The 27641-nt window shown below is 32.9% G+C and overlaps 1 protein-coding gene across 1 annotated transcript; it reads right to left on the reverse strand.

The window, feature by feature from the left end:
- Positions 1 to 351: 351 nt before the first annotated feature.
- Positions 352 to 27322, reverse strand: Lipi (lipase I). Its single transcript, XM_077795546.1, has 9 exons — positions 27026 to 27322; positions 24966 to 25074; positions 23492 to 23593; positions 19624 to 19713; positions 18492 to 18659; positions 16453 to 16557; positions 9650 to 9761; positions 2752 to 2928; positions 352 to 385 (listed from the first exon to the last, which is right to left on the reverse strand). The coding sequence occupies exons 1-9, from the start codon at positions 27320 to 27322 to the stop codon at positions 352 to 354; spliced, it is 1194 nt and encodes a 397-aa protein (XP_077651672.1).
- Positions 27323 to 27641: the final 319 nt, after the last annotated feature.

Below are 27641 nucleotides of genomic sequence, written 5' to 3' on the forward strand. Positions count from 1 at the left end.
ATCTGCCAATTTCAGACTTTTTAAATTATTGCTGCATGGAAGCAATGATAAACTCTTTACTGCTTCACACTTAAAGTTATAAAAATTATACTAATTACTCAAGCTTTCTTGGCTCATCCTGATATTTCTAATTTCAGATTGGTTAGAAGATTCAAATATTACATTTTTTATTGGCATCACATTAAACCTGCACATGCATTTAATAAAAACCCTCATTGCTAAAACATTGAATTTTCCACTCCCTAAAGATTTCTTTGAGTATTTGAAAAATTCTCTTTATCATCAAAATTTTAAAATAAATTTTAAAAGAATAGTCTTAAGTGTTGGCCTCTTGGTTTCCTGCTTTTTAGTTCAGCCTTTCCATTTGCGATCTTTATCTTCTTTTCTTCAATTAAAGGGAGACTTATTTTATCACAAATGGAGTACTTCTCTTCTGTCTATTCTTTAGTGACATAAGATATCCACTTTGCATTTCAATTATTTTCCCATGTCTATATTATCCAATATTCTCAAATATTTATATCTCCTTATTCAGGAGGTTATAATGTATTTTCTACATTATTGAACCTTCCTTTATTGTTTGTAATACCAATACCAATTTTGATATTGATTTCAATTATCTCAGCCAAATCTCTTTTAACCACTATTATTTGTTTCATCATATCATTCTTCACTTGTTCTTTTCTGAATTTGTTTTCTTAAATATCAGTGAGAACCCTGAGCAATGCTTTATGTAATTTCCTTGATAAACATTTTTAAAGTAAACTTATTCCTAAAGCTTGATTGTAAAATTTTCTTTTGTTTTCAACACTGTATTATTACCTATGTTGTGTTTTCATTTCATTTCAGTTTAAACAGTAAGTGGAGTGTCTACCCCCATATTTACCCATGCTCACAAAGAATGGAGTCTGAGTGGTTTCTTTCACTGTATTCATGCTTACAACAAAACTTCTTTTGCTCATCTTGAGCTTGTGTGCTGTTCTGTATACAAATACTCTTGTTAAATGCCTGGTATCTTGTTAGGGTTTATATTGGGTGCTTCTTCTGGACTGAGAAGAAAATTCTTCATTTTTCTTTCCATTTATGATACCAAATATAAAAAAAGACTATTCCTGGACAATATGAATCCCTTAAAGTCTATAAACAAGATGCAAAATTACAACCTCTAGACTTCTGCATTAATATCCTCCATCTTTACACTCAGAAAGGTATGGACAGAGGAGATGAGGACAATATGATGCTGTAACAACTTTGACCTCTTCTAAGCCCAGCTTTGGGGACTGCAAATACAATTTCTATGCATGTGTTTAATGGAGATCTTGTATCTTTAACAAAGTAAATATGGAGGTTGGCTGAAGATTGAAATATTTACAGTTTTAGTCATTCAAGGCATGACCTCACCACCATCATTACCTTGTACTTTGGTAGAGAATGCTAAAAATGTCCATATATTTTTTGTAGACATTTTAATCCAAGACAAATGAAAATAAAATAATCCTTAGTTTTTTGTAATTATAATGGAATTTTGTTGACATTTTAGTGTCTAAATATTGCCCCCAAAGTTATAAAATGACCTATACTTCAGAGAATTTCCCCAACTCCTCTCTATTGATATAGACTTCATGTAAGTCTGTATTCTTATCACTTATCATTTTTATTTTTACTCTCCACAAATTCATATTTACTATTATCAACATTCATAGGAAGGTAATTTGGAAATCAAATATATAAATGCACAAGAACATAAAGAGAAAGCATCATAGTTAAGTAAAGAAAGATTTCCAGCAATCCACACATGGCTTTTCTACTGGCTCTCAGTTGATGCTTACTGTTGGAAACACTCACACATGAAAATGACAGGTGACCAACTCACAAAGGAGCTCCTCAGTGTTTCTAGTACCTTCACAAGGGTGTTATTGATGGAGATATGAATTCTTTGGTGAACATGTTCATCACTACCATGAGGACAAGGAGTCCTCTGTGATTGTGAGTATAAGAAATCAAGAACAGTCAGTGGGCTGAAGCAAACTACTGCTAAGCTGATGATCCCCAAGACAATATACCCCAGATGATCATGATGGTGTCACATTTCAATAGGAATGGAGGCAACAGTGACATAAGTGACAAACAAGACAGATGACTATAATGACTATAAAACTAAAGTGTGTAGAGTCAGCTTCTCTTCATGCTGTTGTGGTACGCATCCCAGAGTCTCACTCTGTTCTTGTGTTGAATCTCCAGTTATCTCCAGAATCTTAGGGGCATCAGATGAAAATGGACTTTCTTCCTTCCCCAACCAAAGGGTAATAAAATTGGGAGAAAGAATGAATGGCTAGAAGTCATGGCGACCTGCATCTGCTGTGACCCTGTGTTTCATCATAGTTTTCAACCACTGGACACCACCTAAAGAACAGCTCTCAACCACTCCGTGAAAATGTATTATAAATAAGAAACCAGAGATAAACCTCTAAGGCACACATTGTCTCACTTTTTCATGTTTGTTTTGTCTTAGGAAGTGATTGTGTCTGTGCATTTTCTTTGCTTAGGTAATGTAATTTCAAAATAAATTTTATCCAAGCCAAAAAAATGTATTTCATACCTTTTTAACACTCTAATATCTATGTATAATATAGTCTAAAATCAACAATAAACAGATACTTGACTATTTATACATGAATATTTACAACATTACTTAACAAGGGATTTTCAAGTTAAAGATGACACATTGAAATAAAAATTGAGTGGTCTTACCTTTCTGGGTACGTGAGTGATTTTAACATGAGACTCTGGATCCTGTAGTTGCATGTGGAACATTGTATATTTGAGGTCTGGAAATACGTCAAACCAATGCTTGAAATATTTATAATATCAGTGAAAAATTGAGCAAGAATATTGACTTCTTGAAGTCTATAAAATGGTTTGCTCTTCCTAAATAAAAAATTTGCATATTAATGATTTTAAACATACATTATGTCTAAAATCAGTATAATCCTAATGAGGCAAGATTTAGAAAACAATTTGATATGGAAAAGGCCAAATAAAATACTTGTTAAATATTTATTAAAATAATCTAAACAGTAATTTACTATAAACCTAATAAAATAATAATACATACATACATTTCCACAGATATATTGGGGGAATACTTTTGAGGAAAAAAAATGAGATATCCTGTCTCACTCTAGTCAGAATGGCAGTTATCAAGAATATAAACAACAATAAGTGTTGGCGAGGGTGTGGGGGAAAAGGTACACTCAAACATTGCTGGTGCAGCCAATCTGCTGGTGCAGTCAATCTGGAAAGCAATATGGAGATTCCTTAAAAACCTTGGAATGGAACCACCATTTGACCCAGCTATCCCACTCCTTGTTCTATACCCCAAGGACTTAACAGCAGCATACTACAGTAACATAGCCAAATCAATGTTTATAGTAGCCCAATTCACAATAGCTAAACTGTGGAACCAACCTAGATGTCCTTCAATAGATGAATTAATAAAGAAACTGTGGTATATATACACAATGGAGTATTACTCAGCAATAAAAGAGAATAAAATGATGGTATTTGCAGATAAATGGTGGAGTTAGAGAATATCATGCTAAGCCAAGTAAGCCAACCCCCCCCCCAAAAAAAACAAAGACTAAATGTTTTTCTCTGATAAGTAGATGCTTATACATAATGGGGTGCAGGGGCAGGGATGAATGGAGAAACTTTAGATTGGGCAAAGAGGAGGAGGGAAAGGGACATGGGGGTAGGAAAGATGGTGAGATGAGATGGACATCATTACCCTACGTGCAGGTATGATTGCACGAATGGTGCAATCATACATGTACTTTGGGTACAACCAGAGAAGTAAAAAACTGTGCTCCATTTGTGTATAATGAATGGAAGAGCATTCTGCTGTCATGTATAACTGATAAGAGCAAATAAATAAATTTTTTAAATGTGAGCTATCTTGTTTTTCTGAGTGAGTGCCTAGATTATACATTTGTTTAAGATTATTTGTTTTACATTTCTTTCTTTGGACACTTCAATATCACAATTCCTTAAATAGATTAGAAATTCAAATAATAACTCCACTGTTCTGTGCCATCTTATCAAAGATTCCATACTTAAAGGGATAATCTATAAAAGCCAGAGATTCAAAAGAAAAATCAAGGGTAATAGTTAGTGAATACAATTTCCTCAGCACTGATGAAGTACCCAGAATTCTAACAACACTCCACATATTAGACCTCATTTACCTATTTCAACAACTCTTTTTATTAGGAATTCTGAGCATTACTATTACACAGATGAGAAAAGTGAGTAGCAGAGCATCCCGATGCCTTTCTTAAAGTCACACAGCTGACAGACAAGCACGTGGATGTCAACAGCCTCACTGGTGCTTCTCTGCCAATTCTTCATTTCCATGTCCCTGGAGTTGGTTGTATCAACATGGATTTACCTGTCTGCAAACAGACTCAACCTACTCCACTGCACTGTGTCTCTTTAGATAAAACTAAGAGCAAAGAAAAGAAAAAGTGGAGGCAGCATATGAGGGGGAGGTGGATCAAAATGGAGGAAAAAAGGAACAGGGGAGAAGAATGAGAGAAGGAAGGGAAGGAGAGGAAAAGAAAAGAAACAAAGTTAAGGAGAGGAAAGGAAAGGAGAGAAGGGAGAAAATTGTTTTTTAAAGTCTATTGAAATAAAATCTGTAAAAACATAAAGAAAGAAAGAAAGAAGGAAGGAAGGAAAGAAAATCTTATTGAAAGAAGCTTCTCTTTTGAGAGAAGAAAGACTTGCTTAAACCAAGGTGAAAATCTCATACAGAAACACTGAAGAACAAACATTTCCTACCATATCTTATTTTTTATTGCCCTCCTGTTTTATTCCTTCACAACAGCTAGGCCCAAAGAAGGATGCCATTATTATCCTTAAGGTTTATCCCAGCTCCCTCCCAGCAGAGCCACCTCCTCCTCTTTCACAGAATATGTCATTGGATATCTCCCTAATGTTTTTCCAAGAAGTTATCTGGATTTCAATACTTCAAATTCAACATATCCATATAGGAACATGTTACCTTTCCCACCAATTTGCATCCACCCCAGTGGTTTTAAAAGCCAACAGGTTGCTCATGATCACCAAGTAGCTACCTCAAATTGAGAGTCCAGAAACATATATCCACCAGTATTCACTTTGACATTTGAATATCACAAGGATGCCTAAAGCTTAGAAGTTTCAAATCTAAACGAATCATTTTCCCCAACACCTTCCCCTGACCACAAAAAGAAAATAAAATCTAAACAAAAACATAAATTTCCTAATGATATTAAAAGGCATTATTATCTTTATGGTGTTGGATAAGTAAATTAATGTGTTGGATAAGTAAATTCATACTACCCTCTATTGCCTTATCCAAAAAATCAGGACTCATCACTAATACCACTCTCCAGTCAATCCCCACATCTAGTTTATCATAAATTCTTATTATGAATCTTACCTAAAAAAATATCTTGAATCTTTGAATCCAATCTCATTTTTCTATCTCCTTTGCAAATCCTCTTACCCAGGAGACCATTGTATCTTGCCTATATATATAATTGCAATAGCACTCAATCCCCTCTCCAATTTCCTCTCTAACCAATGTGGTCTATTGTTTTTCCAAAATAAAAATACAGTCTTGGCCCCAGTCAAACTTCCCAATGAAAACATTTCGGTGATTTTCATTTATCCAGTGAATTGATTACAAATTCTGGAGCATGCCTGTGAATTCTTATTCCTGCGATATCTGGGAGATCTCTATCTCATCTTTCTCCCTCCCCGCCCCTCTCATTTGTTCTGCCCCTATTCTGAAACACAGAGCTCCTGTCAGGTCCCAGAGTGGCTTGTGCTGCTTTCTGCATCAAGTTCTTTGCATTTGTGGGTCCCCAGCCTAGAATGCAGCAGGGCAGTGACCCATTGATCATTTAGATCACAACTAATGAAAAAATACCCACAAAAATGTTTTAATGACCCCACTAATTCATATTCCCCACTTTAAGTTTCCATACTTAAATTTGTCTCCAGATATTTTTCCTGGACAGATTTTACTTTTAACTTATTTATAATTTGACTACCCTTTTATTCCTCACTGTGCTTCAAGCGTAATGAGGAGAGGACCAAGTCTGTTTTGCTCATTGCAATATTCTAAACACTTAGCAGAGGGCCTGACTCAATGTACATAAAACTGTTTGAAAATAGGGATGATGTACATACTTGTGTTCCTTCTATCATTAATTTAAAACCTATATGCTGAAATCATATAAGGGCAGAGATGCAATTTGTCGAAGAGTTTCTTTCCCATTCCTAGCATTGTTCCTGGGCTATGAAAACTCTCAAAATTTTTTAATTTAATGATTAAATTGGATCATCCCTAAATAAGTCTCACCTTACTATGTAATACTATACACTTTTTAAGTAGCCACCAAGCTCCACACATGAAGTTACTCTAGATTGATTTCTTTTTTTGATTTTCACGTTCATTTAATCATAAAAACATACCACATAACTATTTGTAAGCCTTAAAACCTCTAGAGTCTCACACTTCTTTTTCATGCCCACTGACTTGATCCACGCCCCCTCATCTTTTATAGGAATATGGCAGTAGCTCTATCTGTGGACTCTTGGCACCAATCTCGTTCCCTCTAATCTACCTACTGCTCATCCATCTAGGGAATTGTTACAATCTGAACTTGTAATACTGGTATTTCCTGTTTAAAGTCCTGCATTGGCATATTCATACTTTTGGTCTCACAAGATCTAAGTGATTTTTAGTTACAAAGGAAGTGTGTCCACACTATATCACTAAGTATAACAATCAGGATGCAGACCACATTTTCAGTAAGATACACATTTTGCTAAATAAAAAAATTTATCCACTGGGTCATGTGCAAAAACAACAACCACCAAAAAAGAGGCTCAGAAGAGGACAGAGAAGGAAAAGAACAAGAAAGGGGAAAAAGAGGTGAAAGAAGGGGTGGAATGATTATTTTTTAAATTGGGTGATACAATTATAGGCAATTCTCATTCTCCAGTCTATAAAATGACACATTTTCTACAGTGAGGAAATATTCCTGTTTCAATTTTGGAAAGGCAAATAAAAGATCATTAACATTCTCTGACTCCCAGAGCATCTAAAATGTAGTTCAAATCCCCAAAATAATTAATATATAAACAATAAAGCCATTAGCCAGGGTTAGATGGGCAGATTTTACCACGGAATGTTCCCATATTTTACATTTCTCCATGGTGTTCCATATGTTTGCAAAGTAAATCAGGACATAAGTTTGCTTTCCAGAAAAATTCAAAGCAACTGCTTGAGAACTCTACTCTGTGCACTATTCTTAAATTATGTGTTTTCCCATCTCCCTATGTTTGAAAATAACTTCTCCCTGTTTTTGGAGTCCATCACCTTATTTTCAAATGCTCCCTTGCTTCTCCTCTGTGCTTTAACAGTAATTTAGTGATATTCTATCATAAAACTGATTACTCAGAGATGCAATTATAGCTTAGTCTTCCAGTATTCTGTGCCTTCCTTGTGAACAATAAAACTATTTCAGTTTGAGTTCTAGTACTCTGTAAAATGTCTGAATAAGATTTGTGATGAATAATGTGTTAGATAAGTAAATTCATACAAAAGCTAAAAAAGCATATTTCTGATAAGACTAAATAATTGACTATATGAATATGCATAAATATACATACTCAAATTAGAATTACATACAATGTTACAAAAAGTAGTCAACTATTTTGCAATAATATATACAATGACAACACATTTGACCAATGTTCAAAATTAGATAAATAACGCTTTAAACCTTTTTATAATAAAAGACGGGGGCTTGATAAAAGTAAAAATATCTGGATTGAAATTCTAATTTGATTTCTTTTATCTTCTTTTCTAAGTGACTAAAGGAAGGTTTAAAAAAGGAAAAGAACAAGAATAATTGGTACTCTTGCATTATTATTACATTTATTTTTTTCTAGAGAGAGAGAATTTTTTAATATTTATTTTTTAGTTTTCAGTGGACACAACATCTTTATTTTATTAGTATGTGGTGCTGAGGATCGAACCCAGTGCCCCGAACATGCCAAGCGAGCGCGCTACCGCTTGAGCCACATCCCCAGCCCTACTACATTCATTTTACCATTAAATAATCTGCAATGCTTTTACTAACTTTAGAAAATTAATGTTAGAGTCTTTAATATTAAAAATGCATTTTTCTCATAAGTTTTTAAAAATTGCCTGACTCTCAACCAAGAATATTATTCCTGAGGATGATCATTGCTTTCCATGTTGGAAGGTCTTTATTTTACTTCAGTACAGAAGTTTTCAGTGATTTTTATCAACATGAACTTTTTTTAAATCATTTTCTTTGTGTAGTGCATGGTCTAAAATATTTTGTCTTAAACACTGTATCAGTTGTAAAGTGTGTCTCCTTTTATATTTTAATGTTATTCTTATTTTAATTAAATGTTAATAATACTATAATATTAAAGACACTGCTATTGTTCTGCAAATAAAATAGGCAGGAACTTTTTCCTAGTTCATAGTTAATGGCTGAATAAATCTATATGTCACTGTATACTCAGGTCCGAGGTCCCTCACACATTAAATTTAATCAATTTGCCAATTCAAGTACTAGGACTACCTAAAATGTGACAGGCGCAAATGTTTGAGATACCAACTAAACCTCCTGAAACTCCAATATCATCAATAGCCATTCAAAAGTTAAACCTATGTGCAGTCATAGCAAAATAAAATTTATCTTTTATTTAATCACCTGATATGGTAACTGTGAGTCTTTTGAAAGCAACTCTGTTATTTAATGGCTTTCTAGAAGTCCAACACACTATATTGGAAGTCATAATTTCAACTGTAACAGATACCTATTTGTCATACTTTTGAGAGAAAATGAATTTCCTACTTTAAGAATTTATTAAACACACAGACATTCAAGAAACCCACATGATAGTTGGCTTTGAGATGATTAGATAACATTATGCACATGCATACGAAGCTAAATAGAAGATTAAGGAAAAACATCCCTCTCCTATTATTTAGGAACTTTGTGGCTGAGCATGTATTTCTGAAATACTAAAATGGCATCACTTGGTTATTAACTGATGCCACTGGACCTTCACTTCTGCCACTGTGAACATGACGTTGCATGAAAACTGGAGAAACTGGGAAAGCAAGATTGTTAGGAAAAATACTGGAATTAAGAATGGAAAGATGAGGCTGAAGTCATAGCTCAGCAGTAGAGTACTTGCCTACCACGTGTGAGGCACTGGGTTCAATTCTCAGCACTACGTAAAAATAAATAAGGTATCATGCCCACATCCAAATTTAAAAAAAAGAATGAAAAGACAGAAAACATTTCTTTTTGTACTCTTGTAACTGAGGTAGTAACCAGTTCTATAATATTAATTAGGTATTCGGGCTCACAGTCAATATCTTCTTCTTTAAAATGAAAGAATCCAAAGGTGACACATGGATCCTTGTAATATCTAACATTTTAATACTCTTTGGATAGAAATTTACTCTGTTTGGACTATCTTCTAAACTGGATACTCAAGATAGCAAACATTTAATGTATGAAAGAAGAAAACATGAAATGGTACTTACTCATAGAGCCTTGGATTTTCAATGGTTCCAAGTTGGTTTAATAATCTAAATGAAATATAGCCATCACTCATAGCTTCACCCACAGCAACTACACTGAGAACAAAATAATAAGCTACGAAATAAAAATATAAAAGGCCATTCACATTATTTTTTAAACTTTAATTTTGGTACATATACAAATACACAGAGGTATATATTATTTAATTTAGTCCTATATTATATATGTTAAATGATATTCATTAGAAGCTCTCTTTTTGTCCTTAAGTAATATATTTTGCTTGTTTGTCAGCTTTTTTTTTTTTCTTTGAGGGAGGGAATACCAGGAATTGAACTCAGAGGCACTCAACCACTGAGTCACATCCCTAGTCCTATTTTGTATTTTGTTTAGAGCCAGAGTCTCTCAATGAATTCCTTAGAGCCTTGTCATTGCTGACTCTGGCTTTGAACTCAAAATCCTCCTGTCTTAGCCTATTGAGCTGCTGGGATTTAAGGTGTGTACTACTGCACCTGGCTTGTTTGTCAACTTTTGATTAGTCTTAAAAACAAAGAATAAGAACCTAGTCATGATTGTGGTTAGGATTTGGCCAAATACCTAATAAATTCTAATTAATCTGCAAATCAGAAAATAAACAACATTCAAAATTTGGGCCAATAAACAATTTGTACTTTTCAATAAGATATCTAAGGTAAATATGATAAGGTTTCTTAATTATCTGATTAATAGTCCAAGCTACATCTGCTTGACTACCATCATCCCTAATTTTTTGGCAGCTGAAAGAGTAAATTAAATGACTCTATTAAATTAAATAACTCCAGTAGAGTAAGTTCACTGTAGCTCCTATTCAAAATGCCCTCATGAAAATTTAGTATAGTATACCTTCCAGAGGCAAAACTAGTGAAATCACCCCTATTCTCAACAGTTTCAGGATTACACTGGAAGCCCTGACTCTGCCAGTTATTTTGAGTCTTCCCTAGAAGACAATATACATATTCAAACACAATGTGAAATCTGTAAATTTTCCTGTGAGATATACAAAAGTTATAAATGCTCCTGGTAATCGTTTCCACTAAACAGTCAGAAGTAACATCATTCATTGTGCTTAGAATTACCTCAAATAATGTAATGCATTTATGACTGCATCTTGTAAATTACTAATGCAAGAGATATAAAGAAACACTTCTTATTCTGAAGTTTATGCCCAGCTTCAGGCAGAGTATTTTCACCCCCCTCACCCATAAATTGGCTCAGGTAATTTCTGGCAGCACCGTATATTAAAATGTTACAGAATAAGCCACCATCCTACTATAACTATGTAGAAGTGGTAGGTGAGCGATATATATTTTCATACAAAATCAAGCCCAAAAGGAGGAAGTAGAAATGAAGAAAAAAAATTCAAGGCCATAAGGGTTGAAGCCCTGGGACCTGAGAACTGGGTGAATGAAGGAAAGTGAGGCTGAAGTATCAACCTCCACAAAGGAAAAAGAGACCTGGTACTAAGTGACAGAGCTGAAATGCAGGTTCCTGTAGAGATCCAGGAACCTCAATTTCCTGCCTCATCATTGAAGTGATCAAAGGGGAAATTACTCCTCCTGGTTCTGTGCCTGTATGAATCTTTTTAAAAATCATTTCTTTTCTTCTTTTTGAGGTTCTAAGGATTGAACCCAAGGCAAGACAGGCATTGTACCACCGAGGTACAAACCCAGCAGGTATTAAGGTTAAGAAAATAATAACAACATGAAATTTAAATTAAGACAAGTCATTTAATGAAGAGCCCCAAACAATTTACATAAGAGTCCTCTAGGATTGTAATGATATAGTTCTAGAAAAAAAGGAGTCCAATGTGCTCTGAGAATTTTGAAAAACAGCTGGCTGCTGAACATTTTCTATATATATGAAACACATGAATTTCTGATTTAAAAGAGCACAGATTTTTCATTAACAATTAATCCAGACTTGAAGGGAGCGTCAATATTGAAAAATAACACCAAAACAAAATAAATTAATAAATACAATAAGAGGAAAGTGACAGATTATCTTCAGGAAATAATTAGGTTCATAAAACCTGGGGAATAAAAGCTTGAATGAACATAAAAGAATTAATATTTTCAATAAGCTGAACAAAAATGTTGATATAGAACTTATCTCAAACTATGTTTTCATTTCTAAGTGAGAAAAAGATAAGAATATTTTCAAGGGGAAAAAATAGAGGTAGAGACCACTAGTGAAAAGTCACTGATAGGGTATATGTCAGGAAGAAGTCAACACTGAAAGGAAGAAATGCAGGATCAGAACTCCAGACACAAATATAGAAAAAATAAATTTGGAAATAAAATTGAATAGTTAATGCAATAATGATATTTATAATTAATATTGAGTATTAAATAAATGGAAGCAAAATACCACAGAATAAAATATTAAAGATAGATAAAAAGAAAAGATTCAAAGAATCTGTGAGGTAAATTATTGCTGTGAATATAATCTAATAAAATAGTCCATGGGGGTAAGATAAATTTTTACATATAAAGCAAAAATAAAAGCAGCAAATATGATATATAATATATTCAGGGAAACATAACAGCACTATATACATTCCAAACAGCAAAAGCAGAATATAAGTTTATATCAAGCATCAATATAGAATTTATTCCTTATCAGAGTAAACATTTTGCTCTGCAAATGACTGTGAAAAGGTTGAAAAGACAAGTTACAGCCAGAAGACTTCTAGAGCTAATAAAAAGTTTTAGTAAAGCAGCAGGATACAAGATCAACACACATAATAAACCCAATAATAAACCCACTGAAAAAGAAATTGGGAAAACTATCCCATTCACTCTAACCTCAGAAAATAAAATAAAATACATGGGAATGATTCTAACAAAAGATGTCAAGAATCTCTACAGTGCAAACTATAGAACACTGAAGAAAGAAACTGAAGAAGACCTTAGAATATGAAAATTTCTAATGCAAGAGATGTAAAGGAACACTTTACATCTTGTTCTTGGATCTGGAGAATCAATATTATTAAAATCGCCATAACCAAAAGCATTTTATATTGATTCAATGCAATCTCCATTGAATTGCCAATGATATTCTTCACAGAATTAGAAAAAGCAATTCTAAAATCCATTTGGAAAAATAAGAGATGTAGAATAGCCAAAGCAATCCTGAAAAAAAAAAATGATGCTGGAGACATCACAATACCAGACTTTGAAATACACAAGAGAGCTATAGTAACAAAACAGCATGGTACTGACAACCCAGACAGACATGAAAATTAATGGAACAGAATAGAAGACAGAGACAAATCCATATAGATACAGTTATCTTACACTAAAGAAAGTTGCTAAAAGTACACACTGGAGAAAAGATATGCTTTTTAACAAATGGAACTGGGAAAACTAGAACCCTATATGTAGAAGAATGAAACTTAGCCTCTATCTCTCACCCTACACATAAGTTAATTCAAAGTGGATCAAAGACCTCAGAATTAGGTCTGAAACTCTCCAACTGTTCAAAGAAAATGTAGACCCAACACTGTAACCTGTTGGCACAGGAACTGCTTGCTTAGCAAGGCCCCTAAAATGTAAGAAATAAACTTAAAAACCAATAAGTAAGATCTCATCGAATTAAAAAGCTTCTATACAGCAGAGGAAAGAATTAAGAATTCCTACACAATAAAAATCTTTGTCCACCCACACCTCTGGTAGGGTATTAATATTAAGAATATATATAAAGAACTCAAAAACTTGACACCAAAAACAAATAACCCAATTAATAATTAGGCAGACGAACTGAACACACACCTCAGAAAAGAAAAAATACCATTAGCCAACAAATCTATTTTTAAAATGTTCCACATTGCTAGCAATCAAGGAAATGCAAATCAAAACTATGGTGAGACTTCATCTCACTCTAGTCAGAACAGCAATTATCAAGAATACAAATGATAGTAAGTGTTGGTGAGGATATGAGAGAAAAAGTACACTCATGCATTGTTGATGGGACTGCAAACTAGTGCAACAAGTATGGAAAGCAGTATGGAGATTTCTCAAAAAAACTAGGAATGGATTTACCATATGATCCAGCTACACCACTCCTCAGCACATATCCAAAAGAAGTAAAATCGGCGTACTACAGTGACACAGCCACATGAATGTTTACAGAAGGACAATTCACAATAGCTGAAATATGGAACCAACCCAGGTGTGCTTCAACAGATGAGCAGATAAAGAAAATGTGGTACACGTACACGATGGAGTTTTACTCAGCCATAAAAATGAATAAAATTACGGCATTTGCTGGTAAATGGATGGAACTGGAGACTATGATGCTATGAGAAATAAGCTACACTCAGAAAGTGAAAGGCCCAATGTTTTCCCTCATATGTGAAATCAAGCCCAAAGTAAGCAGGAAAAAATGAGAGAGAGAAAGAAAGCGGGGAACAGTGGGGAGATTCCATCAAATAAAAGAAAGATGGGTAAGCTATATGGAGGAGACTAAGGGGGAGGGAGAAGGGGCAGGATAAATGAAGAATAAAGGAATGAATCTAACCTAACTTTCCTATGCATATATATGAATGTACCACCATGAATCTCACCATCAGGTATCTCCACAAAACACTAACAACAACAAAAAGAAACCTAAAAAATAAATAGCAGAAAAGTCTATAGAGTAGAGGAAAGGAAACTGCAAGAGGAAGGGGAAATACTGGGGACAGAATTTAAGCAACTTACATTCCATTTTTTTTAAATTATGTAAAAATGAATCTTAATGTCGTGTATAACTAACATGAAACAGTAAAAAAAAAAAACTGTGAAGACGAGTTGCAGAACCTGAGAAAATATTTTTAGACCAAATAACTAATGAGTACTACTTTCTACAATATGTAAAGAAATCTCAAACTCAATAGTTAAAAAATAATCCAATTGGAAAATGCCAAAAAGGCGTGAACACACTCTTCACCTAAAAAGGATTTATAAAGAGATATTCAATATAATCACATATCAGGCAACGCAAGTTAAAGTCAAATGTGGTGTCAGTATATACTCATCAGAATCAGTAAGATTTCAAAAATAATGACAAAGCCAAGTGGGAATCAGAGAAAATAGATCACGCATAGTTTGCTCAGGGGAATACAAAATGATATAGCCATTTTGTCAGTCTCTTATAAACCTAAGCAAGCAATTAGTTTATGATTCAAAAATTGCACTCCTGAGCCTTTGTGACAAAAATGAAAACATATTCACACAAAAATTTGTACACAAAATTCTTAATAGCATTATTTGTAATAGCCAAAAACTAAATTCATCCTTTACGCTCTTTAATAGCTTAAAGGTCAAACCATAGTGCATACATACTCTGGAATACTACTCACTAAAGAAAAGGAATGAATTATTCATACATGTTACATGAATGACCTTTCAGGTTATGTTACATGAAGAAGAGCCAACAACAAAATCACATACTAAATAATTCCTTTTATATAACATTTTTGAAATGACAAAATTTTAGAAATATATTTTAATGGATGTCAGAAGTCAGAGACAGCTGGGAAATAGCATATATGGTTATAAAAGCACAACATAAGGGATCCTTGTGGTGAGGAACTGCTCAGTATCTTAACTGTTGTGGTAGAGACATACCATATACATGTGACTAATCTGTATACAGATTATACATACACACACACACATACACACACACACACAATTTAAGAAAAGATCTGAATAAAGTAGATGGACTGTACAAACATCAATACACTGCTAATGAAATTATATTACCTATAGTATTATAAAATGTTACCATGGAGGGAAATTGGATAAAAGGTGTGTAGCTCTGTATTAATTCTTCTATTTGCAAATCTAAAATTAATAAATAAAAATTTTAATTCATTAATGGACAGACTCAATTCAGTATAACAGGACATACAATTAAGGTTTAAAGGATTATAGTATCTTGAAATGACAGTGAGTACAACTTCAAAACCTTAACAGTAACTGGCCCACCTAAATACCTCAGACACCAAAGTCAATGCCACTAACTAGAAACTAACCTCATAATATCCACATAAAGTGATTTCTTTATAAATCACTTCCATTTTTTTCATCTCTAAAGAAAATAATTGTGCTATCTTTCATAGGTCCTCTTTATGTTAATTATGTAATACAACTAGCATAACGTTCTCTCCTGTTCTACACATTTTCTCTCATTTAACTCTAAATGTATTAGGGAGATTATTATTCATTTGCCATTTTCAGATGTATATAGTTTAAGTCTTAATTTGGTATAAGTAGTATATACAAAAGTCTTAAGCTTACTAACATGTTATATGCTGAAATGATTTCTGGAAAAAAAATCATGTGAATTTGAAGGAGGCTAGGATGATTTCTTTGGGAAAATATTATACAAGCATCTGATCAACTTATCTAAAAAAATAAAGTCCTTAGTCAAATTTGTTCAACTATCTATAACAAATTTTTTAAAGTGATGGAATTTGGGAGAGTGCAAAGCATATTTTCAATAAAATAAAAAGGACTACAGCAGGCACGGTGGCACTTGCCTATAATCCCAGCAGCTTGGGAGGCTGAGGCAGGAGGATCTCAAATTCAAAGCCAGACCCTGCAATTTAGGGAGGCCCTCAGCAACTAAGGAAGACCCTGTCTCAAAATAAAATATAAAAAAGGACTGGGGATGTGGCTTAGTGGTTAATGCCCCTGAGTTCAATCTTTGGTACAATTTTTTTTAAAAAAGGAATACAAAAAAATAATATTTTTTTCATTTGTTAAAAATGTTAACAACTTACTACAAAATGGACTTGCACTACTAGTATCCAAATACACAATGGTCCTATGAGGCCATCCTTCCACTCTTCCTTTCATGCCAATTTTCCATAGCTCAGCTTCATAACCTGAGATTTAAGAAACAGAACATTGGATACTGAACTTCTATCAAATAACATGCATATTTCAAATCACTAAAGTATAACTAAAGAATTAATAAACATAATCATTGCGATAATCACAGTCATAGATTTATTTAATAATTTAAAAATATTTTCAAATGATGCGGTATTGGTAACTGGAGCTGGTCTCAGTGGTACAGTTCTTGCCTGGCATGTGTGAGGCCCTGGGTTTGATCCTCAGCATTGCATATAAATAAATAAATAGGTCCACTGACAACTAAAAAAAAAGTGTAGTATTCTACTTATTTCAATTACAATAATAATTCAAATTCAGGATTCATTAATAAATCCACTCTCTAAAAGTCTAATCAGAATTTAACACGTCGCAAAACTTATAGTCTATTTATAATAGGTTTTACTACTATATTATGAATTCATAATTTTACTTGTAACTCTTTAGTAAGTTCTGCAGAATACAATGTAGTAAATGAACATATAATTTAGTTCTTTGGGTATAGCCCTCAGTTTTCCTATATACACATGCATACATACATACACATATGATATGCATGTATATATATGATATACAATATAAATATGATATACAATATAAATAAATATATACAATATAAATATAAGCATAAAGGGCATCTATACACAGTCACATAGTAGATAACATATATTTAATAAATGTACACATATGCACATAGAATGTGTATTATATATAACAGATTTCCATATTTATAAAATTTAAATATTTATTAATAATATATACACATACATATTTCAAATGCTTCTTTGTTCCCAACTCCTACCTCCAACATTGGAGATTTGAATGAAGTAGAAAGAATGCTTAATGGAGATTTCACAAGTTTAACTTTAGTTCCCACTTATGCTCTCTTTTTTTAACATTTATTTTTTGGTTGGACACAATATCTTTTTTTATTTATTTTTATGTTGTGCTGAGGATCGAACCCAGGGCCTCGCATGTGCTAGCTGAGCGCTCTACCGCTGAGCCACAACCCCAGCCCCCACTTGTGCTCTTAACCAATCTGGGTCAAATATGAAAAAACAATGAGACCAAAAAACCAATCCCAAAAGAACTCTGCAGAAAATGAACCCACATGATGTCATGTGGGCAGACGTGAACTAGGATAATAAAAATTTGGTATAATGCATGCCTGCCTAGAGATTCTCCATATACCTTAGTCCTGCTAAAGAAAACTGGTTGCATATGATTGGATTCAGCCTTTGTAAACACTACTAGAGCTCCTTTGGTTTTAGAAACATTTCTGGAATATTTTTCCTTGATACTGACTGGACATTTATATGCTAGGCTCTAGTATTTTCTTTGGAAAACACTGAACAGTACCTGAAATTCTAACATTCTATTTTCATATACATTCTTTTTGCTTTATAATTTTCCACTGGAAGGCTTTAATTTTCAGAAGCTGCAATGCTTAAATGCTCTTACCAAGCTTTATTGATTTAGAAGGTGTGAACCATGTAGGATTCATGACTACTTGCTGATACCAAATGGAAACCTATCTGTAGTTCACACCTCTTCACTTGCTCCTCAAACTTCACATTAAAAACAAATTCTCAGGGATGCAAAGAATGTGCAAATTTTTTTATTTAAATGTAAATATAATTTGATGATAAATAGTTAGATCCATTTGGCTATCAAGAACATGGGTCATAAGAGTATATTAAGTATAGAGGGCAGATCTATTTCTCTCATTAATTATCTTTTAAAATTTAGTAGTGAATATTTATTCTGACAGTACCACATCTCCACAGATACATTTTCCATAAAATGTTAGCAAATTAACACATAAATATAAATAATTGATTTTATGATTTAAATTCAACAGAAAATACTAACAATTTGGGTATTCATTTTCAAAAGGAATTACAGTAACTATACCAATCCCTCTTACCTAGCCTAGGACATGAGTTTTTCTTAAAGCTGCCACAGTCCACACATAAACTAGCCTTGTAATCTCTGTATGAAGAACAAGGAAATGAAACAAAAATGCAGTTTGTTTCCAAAGTTGCCATGAACAAGTGAATTGCTCGCTGGTGGTCACACTTAATGTATTCCAATCCTTTAAGAAAAAAAAAAAGCAAAAGAACTATAGATGTATTAAACTGAGATCAATTAGAGAAAAACTGAAGATTAAGTTCTACTAAATTCTGTGCACCTCATAAATATGAAATTTTTGACTACAATATAGTTATATCTCAAGCCCCTTAACAGAGTACCATTAAAAACTTAACTTTAGCATGTCTTTTGCAGAAAATTAATAAAATTTTTCATAAAGTAATTACTAATACAGAAAGGATGTTTAATTTCAATAGAAGCAGGTTGTAAAAACACAAAGCTAGCATATTTAGTAACTAGTGTACAACTCTCCCTTCTAATCCTCTACCTCTAAGATTTCTACCCAGCCTAAGAAATACCTATGGAAGCAGATGACAATGAAACTTTATGACCTCTCTTTCCTTTCCCAAGGTCTAGCATCCTCTCCCTTTGGTCAAACTCACCTATCTTCAGCAGCCTTTGCCCCTTTGTTATGTCTTACTCATTACTGCTGTGGACCTAAGAATATTTATCACCATGGCTCTAAGATGAGCCAAATTCCACACCTGTAGCAGCTGCTCATTTATCTCTATATATAAGACAATCAAGAGTTGAGAATGTTTGTTTTTACAGTAAAATGGTGATGGTGAATGTTGAATTTTGAGATCAAATGTGTATTACACGATACTTTAGCTACATGGTACTTTCTCAATAACTTAAAAATTTTCCTAACATTTAAAATGATGAACTAAAATCACTGGAACCATTACATAATAGGTCTCATTCATAAACAAATGATATGACTACTGGCAATCTTTATGAATGACTCAGGGTCAAATTAAAGTATTTATGATCAATAACTATCCTGAATCTTGGGAAAAAGAAGATTAAATCAAACTATTGCTCAAAGATTAAAAAGGAAAAATAAATTATTTTCTTTTACCATTTCCAATCATGTGCAGTTCATTTGCAAATACTATTTCATATACCTGAAAAAATTGACTTAGGACATCCAGGTTGTTTTTTTCCTCCATTTGGATAAAAATCTATATGTCCCAATGGCTCTTGGATACCTAAACCTAAGAAGAAAAGTACCCAAGAATCACAAAGTATATATAATCAGGTAGGCAACAATCACTTAAAACAAAATTACTTACAAAATCTATTGAAAAGTACTCTTTAAATTTTTAAATTGAAAATAAAATAAAAGCTATTTTTTTCAGATATGAGTTTCTATCATGTTAGTTTTTCAAATTAATTCTTTGTGAGATTATATTTTATTGATTCAATATATTTACCAGTCACCAGTTTACTATGGGCCAATCACAGTTCTTTATGCTATTAGTGCATAAATAAGTTTTTTAAAAATACAGCAAAAATCCTTGTAGTGGAATATACTTTCTAGTGGAAGAAAAATATGAGACAAATAAAAATATAATATTCAAGATAAGTGCTATGGAGCAAGTGGAACAGGGCGCAGAGCACACCTAGCTAGGGTGGTAGCTGAACTTTTCAGTAGTTTGTGCTTCCCACTGAGGAGGCTGAAAGTGAGTAAAGATATGGAGGATGTGAGCAGTAAGCCGCGGGTGATATGTGTGCCAGTAGACTTGGGGTATTTAAGGAAGCCAGGTGACTGGAGCATAACATGTAAGAAGGATCATCAGAAGACAAGAATTCACACCATATATGACCCTTCTGGTCAGGGTGAGGATTTATTCTCATTTGGGGTTTTCATGCCTGGGAACAGCTGATGCTAACTGGTAAAACCTAAAGAGCACACTGCCTCAGCTGGTATGACTTGGGTCAGGGTGGCTTGCAACATACAGCTATGAGTCCCAGGATTCTGTAGATCTGTAGATCTTTGGGGCACTGGTGAAGGTTGAAATTCTGAGTCCATTATCTTATGCAGTCTAATACCCAGGGAGCCACTAGAATGAAAAAAGGGTAGCAAGCTCAGAAAATTCAGGACTACAATTATAAAACCCTGTTGCCAAGTAAGATTGAAATGCTTTGGCTTAAGGCACAAGAAATTAACACAGTTAACACTTGGAAGAAATCGGCAAAAGGTTTAGCATAACAATAAAATAATTGAGTCTGACATTAACTATTATGATGCCAAAGATTCAGCCTCAGCAATTCAGTGAGGTCCTAAGAAACTTAATGAGACCCTCTCTATAAATTAAAAAACATATCTATCTATATCTATATCTATGGTAATATGCTCAGTGGTTAAGCTGGGTTCAATCTCTGGTACAAAAAAATAAAATGCCAAAGATTAAGATCCAGGAAATTTAACTAGTATATAATACTAAGAGAACACAGTAACAGCTAGGGAAGTATTAGAGGGACATGAGAGCACTGGTGATATACATAATGGTGGGGAAGTGAGGACCTTTAGCATATAAGGAAATATAAAAGACAACTTAGATGACTTTAATTAACGTCTCCAGATTCCAGGGCAGCTTATGCGTTGTATGACTGAAAGAAGAGTCAGTCCCTCTTTACATCTCATCTTATGCTCAGCTTATGGCATTTAAGCAAATATGAAATCCAACAATTTGGAGTTCTCTGAAGTTTCCTAATACCTAAGTGCAACATTGGGTTCTAATTCTGGAACCACTATTTCTCCAATCTGCCACTGGGTTTGACCCAAACAGGAAAGCTCCAGGATCAAGGGGAAGCAAAAGATACTTATTATAAACTTAGAAACAGCCCTTCATTCAGGCATGTTATTTTTCTTCTTATCAGATGCAGGGAACAGGGTGGCTTGGTCAGTTTAGATCATTAATTCCCTTGATTTTAAGAATGATGGGGAGAACAAATATGGCCTTTCCATTTTCTATTTATTTTAAATTATAACAACATAAGAAAGTAACATAAAATAAAGGGCTACAAATACAGTATTCTGAGGCAAGTAGCCTCGTACCTACTCATGTCAAGGAACAGCACCTAGTTGGCCTTTATCCAATCACAAGCTTTTATGTATCCTCTAAAGATAACAAACATCCTTTCCTTTAATGAAATCATTTTTATATAAATTTATACACTATGAATACATACAAGACACTACATATACATAAAACATATGCATATGCTTTTGTGTCTGTTTTTTTCTAATGATCAGTCTGTTTTTGATGTTACTCCACATGATCAGGTATGAAGGTTATTTACTGCTACGTAGCCCTTCAGTGTATGAGCATTCCACAGCTTTATTTGTCCTCTCTAGTTGGGAGACATTTGTGTTGTTTCTATTTTCGGGATAATATTCATTCATACTCTGAATAGTATTGAACATATATTCATGTACATGCAAACGCAAATCTGTTGACTGTACACTTGGAAGTGGAATTGCTGTTTTATAGACCATGAATATCTTCAGTTTTAATAAATAATGCAAAAGTGTTTCCAAAATGGCAGCACCAATTTAAGCCTCTATCAACCACATTTGAATATTTCTGTTGTTCTATAACCTCTTTAACAAATGGTCTTGCTAGGGTTTTGAATTTTGGGTCTCTTTATAAGCATGTGGTATTTCATTCAAGTTTTAATTTGCATTTTTCTTTTTACTAACTTTAAAAATGTTCCATATGGTTATTGTTTATTTGGAATTTTTCCTTTATAAAAATGCCTGATCAAGCCTTGATTTTTAAAAAATATTTTTTTAGTTGTATATGAACACAATATCTTTATTTATGTATTTATTTATTTATTTATTTATTTTTATGTGGTGCTGAGGATTGAACCCAGTGCCTCACACATGCCAGGCAAGTGTTCTACCACTGAGCCACAAACCCAGCCCAAGCCTTGATTTTTAAAATTTGATTATTTTTGTCCTTATTATTAATGCACTCTTGTTTTAAAGCTCTTTGTCCCCATATTTTTGGTTTGCTCTTTCTTTTCTTTTTTTTTTTCCATATATTTTAGTTGTCAATGGACATTTATTTTATTTATTTATATGTGGTGCTGAGGATTGAACCTAGTGCCTCATACATGCTAGACAAGTGTTGTACCACTGAGCCAGAACCCCAACCCCTTGCTTTTTACTTTCTGAAAGTTTTTTTTATTAAGTTATCAGTCTTAATGTAAACAAATATTTAAGTCTTCTCACTTGGGTTATGAACTTTGTGTGATTTGGGAAAAATACTATTCTCTACTCCAATATTATGAATATTTTAAAATTGATACTACATAAACTATTTGCTTTTCCTTTTCCATTCTATATGAAAAATGTGGAAAGGATTTTAATTATATGTGAGTTAGAGGGTTTTTTCCAAACTTCAACAATTAACAGGTTGAAACAGAAATACTTGTTGAAATTTCATTTTCATTTCATTTTGCCCAGCTGTGCCCCACCTGCCATAAATCTCAGAAGTTTTACAAGAAACTTATTTTATTTTATTGAATTTTTTTGTCTTCCTTATGTTAGTGCCACACTGTCTTCATTTCTATGAGTTTATAATAAAATTTGACATCTGTTAAAAATATGTACCTTTTTTCTTCAAGACTGCCTTAGCAATACTTAGCCCTTTTTACTCCAAATTAATTTAATACTTAGATTCTGAAGTTATTTTTTAAAAGATGGAATTTAGGTTTAAAAAAGGGGGGAAGAGGATCAAATCAATGACTATTAATGGCTTGAATAGAACAAATTATGTTTCCCAAAATTTTCATTTTTAGGATGATGTGATACTTCTTGAAACCTGAATGAGGCAAACTGAGGCGAGCAGTGCATTCGACAATGCAGGAAATCATTAACATGAAACATCTTGTCCACATCCCTTCTTCCTCTCATTATCTCCTCTTCTCCAGGATCTACATTTAATTTTTCATTTTTAAATCATTAAGCCACTGCTTTACCTTTGGCATCAGAATGGATGACATCTACAAATTTTGCATCAGTGTAATCTAATCTACTATTTGATGGCTTTCCAGTAAATTTTGGCCCAGCAGGATCAAGACCTGAAATTCAAGAAAGGAATGATTAATCTAATCAAGTCTTACTTTGATGCTCATTTATTGCTTGGTTGTATTATTATTTTTACATTAGAAACATACTAAGCACTTTAAGTTGAAATCTGCCCCAAAACCATATTTAAAGGTAAGTAAAACTTGATAAATAGCATGAATCTTCATTATTTGAATATTTAATATCAACATTTGAAGACAGTCAAACTAAACCACCTTAAAGATACCTACACACAATATTTTGAAACATTTCTAGAATTTTCGTTTAGGTAACAATTGTTAGCAAATTAGAAGTTCTGTGTTTAATAACAACTATGACTTCTCCTGGAGGGGAAAAGATAATAAATAGTATGTGTTCACATTCTCTTAAGAAAAAAAATATTTAAAATTTCTATATAATATAAATATTACTTATAGAGTAGCTTAAATTTTACATAAAATTCTAGACTCATGACTTTCTGAATTGTATCAAAAGTCAGGGGAGATAAAATTAATTTCCTTGAAAGCATCTATGCAGTGGAAGAAAGTACCATCTTAAAAATTTATTTGAAAAATATATTGCTCATCTTGGGCCCTTCTAGTATTTTATTTTATTTAAATAGCCCCAATATGTAGCCATTAAATTTGACTAATAGGTAGAAATATATATCCATCCATCCAGTTTTTTTCACTTCTCCTTTTCCTCTTTTCTAAAATTCAACTAAAAGTTTATTGTCTTTTATTAATACTTCAAAATGTTATCAATATTCTATGGACATACATATAAATAACTGTTTTAAAAATAACATAAATTGTTCAAGGAAGGATATTATACTTCTTCTAAAATCACCACCACTTCTAGAGGAAGGAAGAAAGTCTATGTTGGCATTATTTGGTTACTGAGTTCTGTGGATACAGTAACTCTGTCATGGGAATATGTGAGAAATTGGGAATCAGAACTCCTCAAACTTGGATACCGACTCTTGATTCTTCTAGCACTCAAGTAAAACACTTTAAAAACTGAAATACAGTTTTGTGAAAATTAAGTACATCTCCATATTCTTATCATTCTTATCTCAGCATACATGAAGTACAATAAAGTTTAATTTAATGTGCCGAATTTTCCTGTGTATTCTTACAACAATAATTTAGATAGAAATACAGGGATAGATCTTTTCCTCTCATTTCTATCTCAAGTCACATGAGCTGTATTCAGAACTAAAAAATATTTTAGAATCTTATTTATATCTAATATTTGAAGACAAGTACAGAAAAATAAATGTGCATACATAATTTGTATTGCTTTGTTTTTGTACCTGCTAAATTTTAAATAACTTCTGATACTTAAAAGTGTGCTAAAATAATAATTTATTAAAAATAGTTTTACCTGTTATTCTTCCAAGTCCACCATGAAATATCTTTCCAACAAAACCACTAATATGAGCTCCCAAGCTCATGCCTATGAAGTGAAAATTGTCAAGAGATGCTCCATGTGTCTACAATTGAAAATAAGAATGTCACAATTTTCATTTTGGGTATTTACAAATCTTGTCTCACACAACCATATTCTAAAACTCATTCTTTTTTTTCTCATGGCTTAATTCATTTCTGGGAGATAGAGAAGATAACTTTTTTAATTTCTGAAACAAGTTAAACTTTAATTATCATTAAACTTATTTTAAAGGTAAGTCACTATGTATAGCTTGCTTTTTGTTACAGCAGCTCAAATGAATTAAGACATACCCCAGATCAATCTGACTCCAAAGTTTATGCTAATCTGTCTCTCCATTTTCTCTGGTTAGATTCTATCAAAAATCCTAGAAAAGCTGGTGAAAGTGTAATAATCATTTCTACTTCAGAGATGATAAAATGAGGATTATGGATTTTAAGTGGCTTCCCCTATCACAAGCTGGATAGTGATGGAATCTAATCTGCCAAGGTCAGGGTTTGAAAACCTATTAGTCAATGGGTAGAGGTGAGAGGACGGAGGTGTTAGGAGCTTACATGAGGGTGTATTTCTTCCACCATATTCATAAGGAAATTGTAGAGGATCAAATCAATGACTATTAATGGCTTGAATAGAATGGTGACATGCCTGAAGGCTTACAGAAAGATGTAAATTGCCACTAAGGGAAAACTAGACAGGTTTTCCCAGCAACAAGCAATAAAGGTCTCCAAATACTTCAGAGCAATGCCCCAAAACTTGAAGGAAATATTTCTCCAAAGTGTAGTGCTACTGAACGATTTATGTTATTTTTTAAAACAGTTACTGAACTTTGAAGTATTGCTAGAAATTTATCTATGCTTCAAATTTTCCCAAATTTCTCTACTTATCTCTCACCCTTTCCATACTTTGAGGTTCATTTCTATTATGTAAAATCTATAACCAAAAAAAAATTGATTGTGCACTTTTATAACCTACTGATAGCAATGAGTAAGGCAATTATCTCCTCTGCCTTTCACAGGGATGGTATTGTTTTCTCCAAATTAGGAAACATAAAAATAATAATGAAAGTTGATTGTATTCAATGATTACTAAATATTATTCATTGGTTAAACACATACATACACATTAACACTTTTTATATATCTATGTATTCTTCTAATATTTCTATAAACATTATTATAAAATTTTATCTTAAATGCAAAAATAAGGAAATGCACATAGAGAGGCTAACGAATTGTGATGGTTAGTGAAGGATTTGGACTTTGAACCGCTGAGTCTGACTTCTAGCCACTAGATGTAGCTGCTTCTTGGATTTGCTATGTTTGTTTAATTTCAGCAAAGACTTGGAAGTTCAGCACAACATGTGCAATTTCAAGCCCAAGAATGTACCACAGACCAAATTAACCCTTCTGCCTTTCAATTACCCATTACCACCACCTCTCAGGACAAACATGAGTCTCCATAAATGTTGACATGGTTAAGAAAAATCATTCAAACTATAGATGACCCAGAACTGGCCTAAATTTACCTGACCCTCACTTTGAGCAAACCTGAATGGAATTTCCCTTGACATTGATAAAATTAATCTACTTTTCAGACTGTTTTCTCCTGTCTTTTACCAAATTCATATTTGATTAATGTAAACATGTTAAGACATATTTTAGGGAGAATATCTAAAGAATGAAAAGATTATATACTTTATCCCCTCTGCCCACATAGGATCACTACTTTATTCTGAAGTTAATTTAGTTAGAGTCAAAAAGTCTTACAATGTTTTAAATTAATCATAACAAGTGTTTATGAGAATTATTTTAAAATAAGGTAAAATCTAGATATACAATTATATTTTGATGCAAAATAATAAGACTGCACAAATTAGAATTTCAAAGCTATAATTTAAAATGCTTATGAAAAAAGTATTACTTTTATTATCACAAGTAGTATTACATAACACATTATATATTGTATAGCAAGATTAATGATAAAATTTCCAGACTTACCAAAAGATATTGAATGTACTCAGTCAAAGCCTCAGCAACTTTTCTGGTGTTTTTAACTGCTCTGTTGTAAATAAAAGTTGTAGCACCATGGTTCCAGTCTACTACAATTACATTAATATCTTCTTTATGCAATAAACTCCTTACAAAATTTGAAAGCCATGATGGAGTGGAGCCCATTGGTCTGTATCCATGAATCAGCCAGACTGTTTTCTTTTGTGTGTTGAAATTAACATTGAGTGAGTTATTGAGCCCTAAAAGTGGCTCAGCACAGTTCAGGTTGTTTCTTGTATACATCATCAGAACTATCTTTAATCTGGGAATAAACAAATCTTTTAAGGAATCCTTTACACTTAGATGAGAGAATTCAATGCATGGTCTTTTATTCTCTGAAATTAAAATTAAAAAAGTCAATCAAGCTGAGAACTTAGATATTATTGGATTTTTGATGCTGTTATAAAGAACAGAATTGAATATGAGGGTTGGGGGATTTCAAAATTTTATTAGCAATCAAATATAATTCACTAATCAACTGCACTGTTCAAAGTAATGCACTGATTAGGCAAAAAATTATAATTTCTAAACTAGAAATAATTAAAAAGTTACAATAAAAATATAA

This window comes from Urocitellus parryii, chromosome 2 (assembly GCF_045843805.1).
Source record: "Urocitellus parryii isolate mUroPar1 chromosome 2, mUroPar1.hap1, whole genome shotgun sequence".
Classification (NCBI taxonomy): Eukaryota; Metazoa; Chordata; class Mammalia; order Rodentia; family Sciuridae; genus Urocitellus; species Urocitellus parryii.